The sequence below is a fragment of the Schistocerca gregaria genome, chromosome 3 (assembly GCF_023897955.1).
Source record: "Schistocerca gregaria isolate iqSchGreg1 chromosome 3, iqSchGreg1.2, whole genome shotgun sequence".
NCBI lineage: Eukaryota > Metazoa > Arthropoda > Insecta > Orthoptera > Acrididae > Schistocerca > Schistocerca gregaria.
In genome coordinates, this window is record NC_064922.1 from 584,484,400 (window position 1) to 584,499,091 (window position 14,692).

Genomic DNA, 14,692 nt, shown 5'->3' on the forward strand with positions numbered 1-14,692 from the left:
AACTGCCACCAATAAAATTTTTTGTTAGATTTTTTCTATTTTTATATGGTGTTTCAAAAGTTACCATTTTTTGTGTGTCACCCTGCAGGTTGTGCTAATGCATGTCTAAGCTGGTTATAATAATGGGCGAACCTTGGAGTAACATGATAAATAATTACACTACCGAGTTTCACTTCTGCACTAAATCCATCAAAAATCTCACTCAAAAAGTACAATACAGCAGTGCAAAAGGAACTGACCATGATCTTCAACAACACATTTTTGGGAGCTGAGAGACCAAGTTTTTGCCATAATCTTGTCCATCAACATATTAGAGACACCAGGTTCCAACAACATACCAAAGATTATAGCAAATTTGCTTTCTGTAATTCCAGGAACTTATATGTTGCCAACTTGTAGTTGTCTTCCTTGTAGACAACACTGACTGCTTTTATAGATGGGCTATCTGAATAATGGCATGTATCATTATCGTGTAATAAAAATATTCGAGACCGTATTGTGATAATATCAAGCAACACCCCCTTGCTATGTACATGTACTTTCTGTAAGATTCGTTGTGCTATACAACATGGCATGTCAAAAAAATGTGCATACTACAAACAACAGTATTTAGTTCAGTTTCAGAATGACAGTTAAAGCCACCACTTTCATAAAATGTGAATAGAAAATAAATTTCAAGATTGGAAAATAAATTATTTTTTGATAACAGAACAGAATGTGAAATTGATATTTGCTGACTGACTTCTGGCAAGATATTTTTCAACTATCTCAATCCAGATGGCTTCTTTTATTTTCTTATGACACCATCATAACAAATTTTACAATGCAGTAATCATCTGACGACGAGCACTGGTTGGTCAACACTGGTTACTGCATCGTGAAATGTTTTAAAATGATTTTATTGTAACTAAATAAAAGGTATACATTCATTCACATAATCTCTACTGTCATTGTAATTTTTTATCTGAATGTTGTGAGTGTGTGTGTGGACAGGGGGGGGGGGGGGGGGGATGATGCACTACAGAGAAAAATTTAAATTACAATTGGAATGAGTGTTATTTGTTGGCTAAAAGTAAAAATCACACAATGGAAGATTCAGGTTGGGAGCATAAACAATATGATACCATTGTCCGAGCTGCTGGAGATGGCAGTCATATGTGAGAGGTATGATTGCTTGTGGGAATGAATGTGTGTGTGTGTTTCTTTTTCTGACGGTGGCTGTGGCCGAAAGCTAATATGCAAGTGTCTTAATTGTGCCTGTCTACAACTTAACATGTCACCTTTGCAGTAAGCAGCAGTCTATCTTTTCCTTACATTGTTGCTAAAAGGTACTTATGTATATTTTTGGAATATGTGGTTTTTCTATCCAACTTCACAAAAAGTAAACTGATATGCAGAGAAGAACAGATTTACTACACTGGTTGTGAATTCAGATAAATACTACATTTGTCATTTTCTGAATTGTCAATTAGTTAACCACAGTAATCAGTTTATGGAGGCTCCTATTCTCAGACAGGCACTGCCAACCACATTTCCTATATCATTTGTTAGCTCCTCAAGAAAAAGTTTTGAATAATACATGTTCAATTTCACTGTGACTTCCAGATGCTTAGAGCTGTACAAATAATTATGTTATAAAATCTTATTTATAGCTTCATCTTATTTCCATAAGTACTTAGCAGTACTTTTTTTCAGGCCCTAAGCGGTCACAAAATTATAGTTTTCAGTAACCAAGCCAAGCACCTAGGTTTATTATTCAACTTCTTGCTGGAGTTTCACTTTCTTCTTTTTCTTCTTTTTTGGAGGTTCAAGAGTAATGTCTCCATTTTCAACACTAGCATCTGTAAAAGAAATATAAATCATAGAAGCTCGCATTAACTCTTTGGCAAATATCTTTGTGATGAATTTTAACAACTATACTATAGAGTCCACAAGACGAGTGATTGGTATTGACAGTTTGGACAGACACATGGCAACACTGTTTAACGTGGCTTACGGCACTCCGCACCTGGTCCTACTTCTACATACTCTCTAAGAGCAGAAAGAAAAGCGTCAATGACATGGTTGTATTTGTACATGTGAATTTATTTACAGTTGCTACTTAAAATATATAAGCATGAACAGTTGAAAAGAGCAATTTAGTTTATAATACGCTGAAATACCATAAAGTTATTTGTCAAACTTCACTATAGAAATGAAAATGATTTCCTCAAATCGTTCAACATAGGCAGTTTTTGTTTCCGTTGTTGAATATTAGCAATATTAATTAGTTCTACAACAAGTGACTGCATAATTTATCAATATATTAACAGCTATTATCTGAAGATGGTACTTACAACATGATGATAGATTGATGGGAGGAAGCTAAACATTTTCATGAAGGTGCCTTTCAGCAATCTTATCAATTACATATGTTGGAAATTGTGGTTTCTTTTGTGCGGCAATTTTGGGTATTTCTGCCTTCTTCATATCTTCTCTGAAATACACTTTCCATCGTTTCAGCCAGTGAATAATACTGTATCTTCTTTTTTTCTTCGCCAAAGTTGGTCTACTATTGTGAACAACAAAATGACAAGGGGCATTGTCCATGATGATCATTGATAGACTTGTCACATTCATCATAAGTGATGTTTCGAACCACTTTTGCAAAGCCACACTGTTCATCTCTTCTTGGTAATCACGTGTGTTTTTTGAACAAAACATTAACAAGCAGTTTGGCACAAAACTAGCCAATATACCTGCATGTAAAACAATAATTAACCCTCTTCTCCCAAAAGGTGCTGCCATGATTCCCTTGGGCATTCTATCACTCCAGCCTTTGTGTAATGAACAGCTGGTATTAACCACATTTCATCTAGCCACACTATAGTTTCGAATCTCATAGTCATGATTCTGCATAGAAATCTGCACTGTCATGTGACTACATCTGGCCTTTCCATCAATATTTTGTGTCTGTTAAACACTGAATAGCTGACATTGTACATAATGCATATTAGCTTCCTACAAAAATATAATCTTTCTAAAGTGACAACTAATTTAGATAGACTAGAATGTTACCTTCTCTTATAATATATGAGAAGGAAAGATGCTTAGTCGCAGATAGGCATAACAACAATACACTCACAATTAAAGCTTTCAGCTATTAAGACCTTTGTCAACAATACACACACATAAGCACACACACACACACACACACACACACACACACACACACACACACACACACACACAATTGCAACTCACACACAGAGCTGCAATCTCAGGCAACTGAAACCACAATGCTCAGAGCAGCACCAGTGCATGATGGGAGTGGTGACTGAGTGGGGTAAGGAGGAGGCTGGGGCAGGGAAGGGGGAGCAATAGTATGGTGGGGGTGGTGGACAGTGAAGTGTTTCAGACTAGACTGAGAGCAGCACTTCACTGTCCATCCCCATCATACTATCCCCAGCCTCCTCCTCACCCCCACCCAGTCACCACTCCCATCATGCACTGATGCTGCTGCTTGCAGTGTGGTTCCAGGTGCATAGACTGCAGTTTTGTTTATTTATTTGTGTGTGTGTGTGTGTGTGTGTGTGTGTGTGTGTGTGTGTGTGTTTTGTTGACGAAGGCCTTAATGGCCGGAAGCTTTAATTGTGAGAGTCTTTTTGTTCTGCCCACCTGTGACTCAGCATCTCCACACTATGGCGAGTGTACATTCCATCCTGGATGTTAGATGGTTTGATTTGCTTCTCTTGTAGTAGCCATATATATGATGACAAACAGTGTCTTTCTCAAAATCATCCAAAGCCGTTACTGGCTTCTTCCTCTGCCGCTTCTTTCCTTATGTGTGCAGCCTTGTTGTGCCACTCTCACCACAGTTCATACTGTACTTTTCTTTCCCTATTGTTACAAAATTTTTCTAGCTTATTTTCAATGCTACTGCAGTCCTCTTAACAAACTGTGCAACTGGAAATAAGGGGTCACCATTTTCCTTTTCTTTTTTCAAAGTAATCCCCCATCAAACACACGAATTCATGTGCTTGGTTGTGTAGCATACTTTTCTTCCTTCATTTCAATTCACGTGTTGGGCCGGCACTACTCATTGCACTGGACATTATTTTAAAGGAGACAGAAGCATATAAACACTAACAATGGAAACAAAATAAACCATTAACTGAAATGTTAACACAAATGGCGAAATGATAGCACTGGTTGAACGTGGGCCACTCATTGGTACGTTTCTGACCTGCGCACGTCAGGTTTGCAGAGTGGCACTGTGGCTCCTCCTACCCGCTACAATGCAGTCAGTTGTTGGCTGGTTACCTGCGATCGCTTGGCAACGGAAAGATCTACTGAGCTGTCAGTACCAAAGGTTCATCTCCTGGACTATAGTTAAACTGGTGTAAGTTGATCCCTGACAGTTGCAGTGGGCTGGGCATGGGAGCTTTCTGGGCCTACATCAACCAATAACATAATTTTGTAAGCGTCTCTAATGCAATGCCTCAGTGTTACCACAGCTCTGTAGACAGCTACTGTTTTTGTCTGCAGCTGTTAGCCACAGGACAGTGAGCTGTCAGGGATATTCATATACTATATTTACTGTAAGTGGTCTTACCATTTGTAACACTTTCATCCAGGCACTCTGATTTTCTTTTCTTATCCTTCTTCTTTTTCTTTTTGGCAGCTGCTGTCGCCGCCTGTAACTGTAAGCAAAGGGTTAGTTGTATCACCACTCCCCCCCCCCCCCCCCCCTGTCTAACATCCTATCCTCTCTCTCTCTCTCTCTCTCTCTCTCTCTCTCTCTCTCTCTCTCTCTCTCTCTCTCTCTCTCTCCCCCCCCCCCTCCTCCCCACATTTCTGTGTGTGTCTGCATAACCTTTTCAAACACACTGGCTACAAAGGTGTACATTAATTCTTACTCTGTATTAGCTGCAACAGAAAAAGTTTTCCTCATCGGAAACCTCCAGTGCAAATTTGCGTATGTTAAATATTTTCATCATGCACAAATAGTGCTATCTGTAATGCACTACTATAAAAATATCAAGTGAAAGCAGTAGTGCACAGCAACTTGTGAACTTAAGAATACACGAAAGTAGTTGGTAGTTATACCCAACTGTACTAGTGAATTTAATAATTTGCATACAGACTATTACATTAACAGTTTACTTATTGCCATATTCAATATTTCACAATTGTTTTAGTCCATAAAAAGAAATACAGCTTTTCAGCATGTACAATCTTAACTGTGGGGTTTCAAGCATAGTGTCCGACAGAATGTAGAACTTCTGTGTTTACTTCATGTGAAGCTATTGTTCTGTTTCTTTGTTATCGTAACAATCTTTACAAGTTTTGGGTCGTATTTCTTCAATATAGGCACATCTGTTATACTACCAGTAATTGTTATATACACGAACTGGCACAGCGTTCAAACTGCAGTTACTGACAATGCGATTGAACACCATGTATCAGTATACGAGGTGTGATTGGAAAGTTTTAAGAATGGATCTGCTACTGCTTACTGGTTTGGCAGGCAGTTACACAGAGGGTGGGGAATGAGTCATTGTCTTCTCCTTGAACACCCTCTGACAGGAAACTGTGTTTCTTTTATTCAGTTTGTTGTGGCAGCTGGTTGAGTGCGGGTCAGTTAGGGCTTGTTGCTGGATTCTGGCTGCATGAGCATGGACATAAAAACGGAGCAACGAGTTTGTGTGAAATTTTGTTTTAAAACCGGGAAATCAGTTTCTGATACTTACGACCTATTAAAAACAGCTTTTAGAGAAAATTGTATGAGCCAGTTGAATGTTTGTTTTTTTTTCCTTTTTTTCTGGTTCAACATATTTAAAAGTAGCCGTGAATCATTTGAAGATGAACCACGGTCCGGCCTCAACTTAGTGCACTCTGACCATAGACTTACAATTAGGGAGACGGCTGATGAACTTAAGTTTTAATGCAGTTCAGTCAATTTTCACTGAAGATCTGAACATGTGTTGAGTATCTGCAAAATTCATTCCAAAAGTGTTGTCAAGTGACTAGAGACAATACAGACTTGAAGTGTGCCAAGAACTGATTAACTGGACTTAAAATTACTCAGATTTGTTAAATAGGGTAATTACAAGTGATGAATTGTGGGTATACGGATATGATCCTGAAGCCAAAGTGCAGTCTTTGCTGTGGAAGACTCCAGTTTCACGACAACTGAAAAAAGCACGGCAAAGTCAGTCGAAGGTGAAGATAATGCTGGTGATTTTTTTTTTTAAATCTATCGCATCACGAATTTACACCAGGAGGACAGATAACTAACCAGAAATGCTACAAATGTGTCCTGGAATGTTTGCACAAAAAGGTGCGGAAGAAAAGGCCTGCACTGTGGAAAGGCAGGAGTTGGGTGCTTCATCATAACAATGCTCCAGCTCATCGTGCCTTCTTCATCGTTGAATTTTTGACCAAATTCAAAATTCCTGTGCCTCCACAACTGCCATATTCCCCTGATTTGGCCCCTGTGGACTTCTACCTGTTTTCTTAAACTGAAATTTTCACTGAAAGAGGAGCAATTTGACTATTTAAGACATCCAGACAAACACAGGAAAAAAATTTCCAGGAATATTTCCAAAAGTGGAAACATCGTTGGAGTCAGTGTGTTCAATCAGAAGGGGACTATTTTGAAGGAGGTGCATGACAGTAGCATGTAAGTACCACCATTGTAAAATTACAAGCCTATACTTAAAACTTTCCAATCTCACCTCGTACATAGGAAATTACTACTGACAAGATTATTTGTGATTTTTCTTAAATTTTCAGTTCTGTACATCATACAATAATAATAATAATAATAATAATAATAATAATAATAACAAAAATAATTATAATTTTAGAGATGCATATGAATGGAAGAAGAAAAACAGTTCCTGATGTGGAGTCCTGCTGTATTTCAAGAGGGAGGGGAAAAAAAAAAGGGTGAGAGTGGAGGTTGACAAAATAAAGAGAGAAGAAACCAATGACCAGATAAAGCCAAATTATTAAAGTTACATTTATAATGAAAACAGTAATGACTCTGAAGTGGAAAACACACACATTCGTAGAGGCACAATTCACATAGACACACACACACACACACACACACACACACACACACACACACACACACGACTACTGTCTCTGGCTACTATGGGGTATAAGTGACAATGGTCATACGTCTGCAGGTTGTGCCTGTTTGAATGTGTGTGTGTTTTTCTACTTCAGAAGGTCTTTTGATCAAAAGCTTAAACGTACAGCAATCTTTCTGTTGTGTCTGCCTGTCACTCAAAATGGTGAGTAGCAAGACTATTGTTATTCCATCTCAGGCAACAATGAGTTACAATTTAAGAAAGTGACCTAATTATCAACAATGACATTGAAATTGAACAGAAGTGGCATCATTACCCAATTTCTATATTGGATTATTATTCTAAATAGGAACAACATATTGAAGACGAGGTATTACTTCCTCAGACTTCAACTTACTTCATTAAGTACATTACCAATTACATCGTTAGCAATAAGGCTGATCTGACAAATATTACATGCATTACAAAGTGGAAATGTTAAGAATTTGTAACAAACTACATCAGCAGAACTCAAGAAATTGTTTGGACTTCATATAACAATTGAAACTAAATTTTCCCAGACTTTGAATGTCTTCGGACACAATATTGGAAAAAGTATACCGAGAGAGAGTTCTTACTAATGACAACCCATCTGTATCTTGTGAACATATAGATATGCCACCTAACAACGAGGTCATGTTTTGGAAGGTTTGGCATATCTACACTGCCCTGTGTAAAAGATGTCAACAATTAACTGTAGAGTAAGAGTTAGCAGTTGATGAGGCAATGATTTCATTTACAGGGCACCTCTCTGTAAAACAGTATGTGAAGAGCAACTTAACTAAATGGGTTACGAAACTGTTCTAGATAAAACTTCACTGGGGAAGGAAAAACTGACAAAGTTGAACACTATGGCAAGAAACAAGATAAATGTGTTACACTGATCAACCAGTAATTGTGGAGCTATACAACCATGGCATGGGTAAGGTTGATCTGTTTGATCAATTATTGCGTATTGCAGAAATTTCACGAAGTCCAAAAAATGGACACTAACTGAAACTTTCCTTTTTGCAGATTCTGCTGTGGTACAGAGTTACAGGAGAAGCGCCACAACAATGGGTCTACCAGCAAAGAAAATAATATAGCTCCTATATTACCATATTAGGCGGCCTGATGTTACAGTGTTAAGTGGGGAGGGCAATCATCTGCCACACCTCCAGATACTTCAAATGTAATGAGGAAAAAGTAGGCCTTTGGAAGACATTTGGTACGACAGAGCACAACACTTATATCTTCGTCAATGGTGCACTGTCCACTAGTTGCAAATTTCCAGATAAAATTTTCTCCACCGATATTTCGGCCGCATATGTCCGGCCATCCTCAGAGTGAGGCACAAGACTGACGACAAGATGCCAGTGCGGCCTTATATGCTCCACCGCGGCGCTACTGCGCGTGCGGGTCACAGATGCTGGTCGGTGGCAGACAAATATGCTTACACATGCGCCGCCTGTGGCAAAGACATAAGGACATTCCATTCGCTTATTGATGTATGATTGGTGGCGATGACACCAAGATGACTTCTCTGCAGTTTAATTACCCACAGAGCCGGATTCCATGATTTGTCCAAATTAAAACCATTATCTCTATTAAATTAGTAGCTAATCTAATCTCTATAGCTTCCTTGAAGATAGATTCCCAAAAAGCAGAGGTCGATGTTAAAATCTTCACATCACAGTAATTCAAGGAATGCCTTGTATCAATACAATGTTTGGCCACAGCTAACTTGTCTAGTTGTAATAAGAGTGTGTATCTTCGATGCTCCACACACCACTCACTCATGAACGGTGCGTGTTGTTTGACCTATGTACGACTTCTTACAATTTCCACTTCACGGAGCTGAGTAAAGCTGCAATCTTTGTGGGGGACTAGAAGATCACCTTAACACATTGTTTCTCAAGAATACGGCCTATCTTCGAGGAAAGAGCACCAACATAGGGCAAAAACACACTAGATCTGAAGGAATTACTATCTTCTTCCCCATCACATACCTACATTTTAGGTTTTGCATTAGATGCTCTATGAATTTGTTGCTGAGAAAATCAATTAGATTTAAAAATGTTCTTGAGGTATGTGAGCTCTTCTTGCAAATTGTCTATTGGATATACAGTGCGCCTGATGCACTAAGGTCTTCAGGACACCTATGGTCTGTGAAGGGTGATGGCAGCTACTGGCATGAAGATATAGATTTGTGTGTGTTGGTTTCTGATATGCGGCATGTCCTAATGTGCCATCACCTTTACAGCAAACGCCAACATTAAAAAAAAAAAAAAAAAAAAGACAGCAGCCGTCTTTTTCTATTTCCATAGCAAATTTAATGCTAGCATGGATGGAATTCAGGAATTCAAATGCTCTACAAATCGATGTAATTCACGCATCCCATGGGGCCATACCACAAATGTGTTGTCCATGTACCTCCAGAAGACCATTGGTTTAAAACTTGCTCTGAGTCCAGTGCCTTATTCTCGAAGTCTTCCATGAATAAATTAGCTACCAGAGGGGAGAGTGGGCTTCACATTATATCAGCTTTTGAACATTAGCTCCTGAGCGCACCGATACGTTGTTGCACTCATGCAAAGGTGGCCTTTTTATTTTGTAGACACATTATCTTTTGAAAATGAGCTTCCTCAGATGATGTGGGATACCAGTAACTATTTAACTACAAAAAATAAAACTATTTCCAACTATTTCTGTGAAAATAGTGCACCTGAGTACAATTTGCCACGAAATAGGATTTATTAAGTGATTTCACATTTTGAAGCATGTGAATTTTTCTGGTCCATAGTAATTATAGGTAATTTATTATGTTAGCTATAGCAAACTCAGTTAAGTCAACAAACATTTTAATACTAGCCCCCAAACCAATTACTTGCCAGCTGTTGACTTTCATAGCAAATATATTTCTAATTTTCCTCTTTCAACAAGCCACTGATCTACAATGCTATAGTGAATCAATAATGTCTCTTACAGCCATGATTGTAATGATGTCTGTTCAAAACAATTTGCTCAACAATTTTAACTCTTCCATACAGTGTTTTGGTGTGTATAAATTAAAACAAAGCACAATAGCTCTGAATACAAATACAATCGGGTGATTAACAATATTTTCCTTTCTCATCTTTAATACGAGTGTTTGAACTCAAACAGTGGCAACTATTTACTCACAACCAAAGAAAAGAGTTACATGTTTGCACCTGTCCCTGTCCTTCAAAGTAGTCACCAGCATTGTGTAGACCCGTTGCCAGCAGTGTGGAAGGTGTAGTATACCATTAGCAAAGCCTGATCTGTTGATGATGCGAATGGAGCGGTCTACTGCCTGTCGAATCTCTGGAACAATCCCGAAGCGAATGCCATGAAGTGGTTCCTTGATCTTCAGAATCAAATCAAAGTCACAAGCACTTAAGTCCAGGGAGTTTGGTGGATGGTACAGTACTTCCCAGTCCCATTGACCAAACAGAGCAGCCACAGCTTGCACTGTATGCACCCGCACATTGTCATGCAAAATGATGGGTGGGTTGCACAGAAAGTGTCGCTGCTTCTTTCACGAAGCTAGTACAGGTGATGCTCCAAAAACGAACAGTAATACTGTGCAGTGACAATCTGCCATGGCGGAACATAAGGCGTCAGGATAACACCATCACAGTCGTACACAAGAATCACCATAACTATAGACTGCTCCATTCACACCATCAACAGAACGGACTCTGCTAACAGTATATTACACCTTCAGCATCGCTGGCAACGCGTTCTTTACAATGCTGGTGACTACTTTGAAGGACAATAACAGGGGCAAACATTCAACTCTTTTTGTATTGGTTGTGAATAAATAGTTGCCACTATTTAAGTTTCATAATTAAGTTGTAAAATATACTCTTTCAAGTATCATAATTTACAATCATTTGATACCAACAATTTACAGACTGTCTGTTGGGTGCTGTGTCGGATTTTTGGCCGCTGTTTGTTTGATACTTTTTCTGACGTTTCACCTGCATGAGCGGCTCAAGTGCTCAAAGCTGCACCCTCAATTGCTGGTGGTGGACTGGAGTCAAGCTCGCAGCCACAGATCATATATACCTGACGCGTCAATGTCCGAAGGCTTTTCTGTTGTTATTCCCACTTCGGTTCTCCCCGGTTCTATCTGGACCAGTTGTTCTCTCCAGCATGGAAATCCAGGATCCATTCATCTGGAGGCTTTCTTCTTTTTGTTGAAGCTACTGTCATGTCAGTGCATTTCTACAGCTTCACTGAAAAAGCGGGTGCAATAGCCGTTCTCTGCAGCAAGAATTTCACTGTGCTGTTGATCTCACAGAGCACTTGCTCTGCCACAACCAATTTCTCTACCTGCTGCAACCTGGAATGCTGCTTATTTTCAGTGATCCTGGAGAAGATTAATCATCTAGTCATTCCAAAACAGGTTTTTCCACATGTACAACATCGCAAGTGGATACCTTTTTCCCTTTGCCGATCTGAGATACACTTTCATCTTCTTCGTTGGTTTATAAATAGTCTTTAACCGTGCTGCACAATATATATGCCTGATTCTGTCTGCCACTCTGCAAATGTATGGCAGCAAGACTGTATCTGACATTTCTTTTACTGATTTGTCACTTTGCCGAGTGTTTGCTTTTGTGACTTCTTATGTAACAGTTACCATTTCAGGTAGCACGGGGAGAACTGCAGCAGGTATGACCCTGGAAAAGCCCTTGGATCATGGCGTGCCAAACACACATAATATGTGGCCGCAAGCTCGTCTCCAGTCCACCACCAGCAATGGAAGGTGAAGCTTATCAAATAAACATCAGCCGAAGAATCCGAGGCAGATACCAACAGACAATTTGTCAACAAGTGGTCATGAAAGCCTTAACAATTCTGTAGCAACTTATAATTTGCAGTTGTTTAACCCTTGAGCAGGCACGTCATTTTTTGTAACACAAGTGGGTGCACGGCATACTTTGTACACTTGTAAAGAATGGCTCTCTTCATGTTACAGTTTAATCTTAGTTTAGTAAAAAAATGATAAAATAAACTTACATTTTATGAGCTAAAGTGTGGTTTAGGTAAAAAATAATAAAATAAATTTTCATTATATTACTCTGTTGCCACGTATGAGTGTTATCCCACAGTAATGATCCACTCAATCCATTAAACAGCACAGTTGCATCAGATCTCAGGAAACTACTTCTTTGATTACTAATTAACTCTTAGACAAGTGTCTCATTGTGGGATTTTGCTTCCAGCTCATCATTTGGGTAATTTTCTTGCAAGGATCATAAACTTTCTCTTGTCCAGCTTATCGTTTATTTTATATTACTGCTGCTCACTTGCACATATGGCAACACAACATATCACTGTGTTAGCTGAAGCAATAATGAAGGAATAGGCATGGACTTTCAATTGTGAAACAATGGAATGGTACAAGATGGAATGGTAAAGATCAACACCTGTAAGCAGCGAAAGGTCTATATTTCATTACAACTTCATTCTTCGAGAGCTGCAAGATGACCAATGATATCTGTACAGATATCAGCTTCACATGTTATTTGTGGTTGGCACACTTTATACTTAGTTGCACCTGCTTGAGGGCTGAAAGCTTATGAACAGGAAAGTATTAGAATAATTCTGAAGAAAATCTCTTCAACTGTTATTTGTTACCTGTGCGACTTCCTGCATAGCTTCTTGCATTACTTCTATATTTTTTCGTGGCAGCTCACCAGATTCATAAAATGTAAGTCTTTCCTCCACTTGCTGCTTTAATTTTTCACCAAATATGTTTGTTGGTTTTTCTATGGAAAATAAACATATTTTAACATGTAACAAAGTTAACATAACTATGATATGCAAAAAGACTAACTACTGCCCTCTGATGATCACCAAGAAGATGAACCATATATTGTACTACAACTTCACTTTTAATCTTGATTTCAGAGTTACGTTCTTTCTACAACATGTAAATTAACAGTTTTGATGATAAATACATTATCTCACCTGAGAAACAATCTATTCGAGATGCAATCGCACATTTATTGGCCAGGTACCGTGAAATCCGGCCTTTGTTTTTCAGCCCAGCACGACCAATAAATGTTGAATGAAATAGTAGGCCGTACTTCGGAGTATTACCTCGAGTTTTGAGTGCCCTGTACAACACAAACAAGGGAGATTTAAATAGTACAGAATTTCACTCACTTTTTAAAAGGAAGCTTTACTTTTCTTACACCATGCAAATGGAAAATGATAACTTCACAAGAAGAATAACTTTCTAACAAACAACATATAATGAGTCTAGAAATGAGTTTCACACAACTGGGTTATTCACTTTACAGAGGAGGGTACAAAAGTCTGGTATGTATGGTACATGAGCAAAAACGATGTGTTTCTGATGACCTTGTTGCTGAAGGGAAATTAAACTGTATTCTGCCTCCCTTAAGATTACTACAAAATACCCACCACTCATGATATAATGGTAAGATGTGAATCAAACCACTGAACTGATTTTAGATAAAAAGCCTGAACACATTTGAAAATGTAAATACCTATTTCTGATGGGGACAATGAAGTATATCGACATATAAATGCTCGCACACTAATTTTCCACTTCATGGTCCAAGAATTAAACACACGATACATAAACACAATAAACAGCAGCACTGTAATATCTGCTAGTTAAACTTTACAGCATATTCAGTTATACTCTGGAAGGCATAAGAAGATCACTTACAGCTGCAGTGGGATGAGTGTGGCTGCTTCATGTGCCTACCTCAACCAATCATGTAATAGGACTTTGTCAATGTCTCTATGGCAATGCCTCAGTGTTGTTGCACCTCCATAGAAGCCTATTGCTTTAGTCTGCAGCAGTTTGTGCTTTGCAGATATGACAGCTGGCAACAGCACTACCAGCTGTCAGGGATCTTCTTAGGTCAACTTGACTGCAGGTGGATGATTGAGAAAGTTTGCCTGTGGGTTAATTACCTGGATATCTGCATAGTGTTTTAATAGAGACATAGTTATCCTCATCTGGTAGACACAGGATTCTACCAAAACTGGTGGCAAGAAATAGTTAAACTATTAATGCTGTTTGTTCAACACCAGCAACTACTGTAAGAAATTCAAAGGTTCATTCTGGCCTGGTCAGTTCCTAAATGAGTGTATTTGTTAAGCATCCATTTACTATCAGAAAGTTATGTTAATTTTACTATCAATCAGACTGAACATATGTTATTTTGCTCTATTTCTTACTTTAGTGCCACATGAAAAAAGTAAAGGAACCAGAATATGTAATATCTGGAGTAAATACAAAACCCGCTAGCAATTCCACAAATAGTATTGAAACACATTTAGATGGAAACAAATTAGTATTAGTTCTAGAAAAGGCAGACTCATATTTTACTTTGGAAACTAAATGGTGATATTTGATACTCGTCTGACAAGAGGTTTTTCCTCTTCATTACATTTTTATACCATACATGGAGTCACTCCACATGTAAGCAAGTTACTCATACTTCTGGAACAATTCTGCCATATCATTCCACATTATTAATTCCCTACTGTAACTGACTTTACCTCCCACCTCCCCTTTC

The 14,692-nt window shown here is 38.5% G+C and overlaps 1 protein-coding gene across 3 annotated transcripts in view; it reads right to left on the minus strand.

Moving 5' to 3' along the window:
- Nucleotides 1–883: 883 nt before the first annotated feature.
- Nucleotides 884–14,692, minus strand: part of LOC126354760 (nucleolar protein 56) — a 66,936-nt gene continuing 53,127 nt past the window's right edge. For all 3 annotated transcript variants that reach the window (XM_050004645.1, XM_050004648.1, XM_050004647.1), the window contains exons 8-11: nucleotides 13,104–13,252; nucleotides 12,771–12,901; nucleotides 4,595–4,682; nucleotides 884–1,841 (exon numbers count right to left, since the gene is read on the minus strand). In XM_050004645.1, the coding sequence (XP_049860602.1) occupies nucleotides 1,753–1,841; nucleotides 4,595–4,682; nucleotides 12,771–12,901; nucleotides 13,104–13,252 (457 nt within the window). In that variant the 3' untranslated portion in view covers nucleotides 884–1,752. The remainder of the gene's footprint in view (nucleotides 1,842–4,594; nucleotides 4,683–12,770; nucleotides 12,902–13,103; nucleotides 13,253–14,692) is intronic.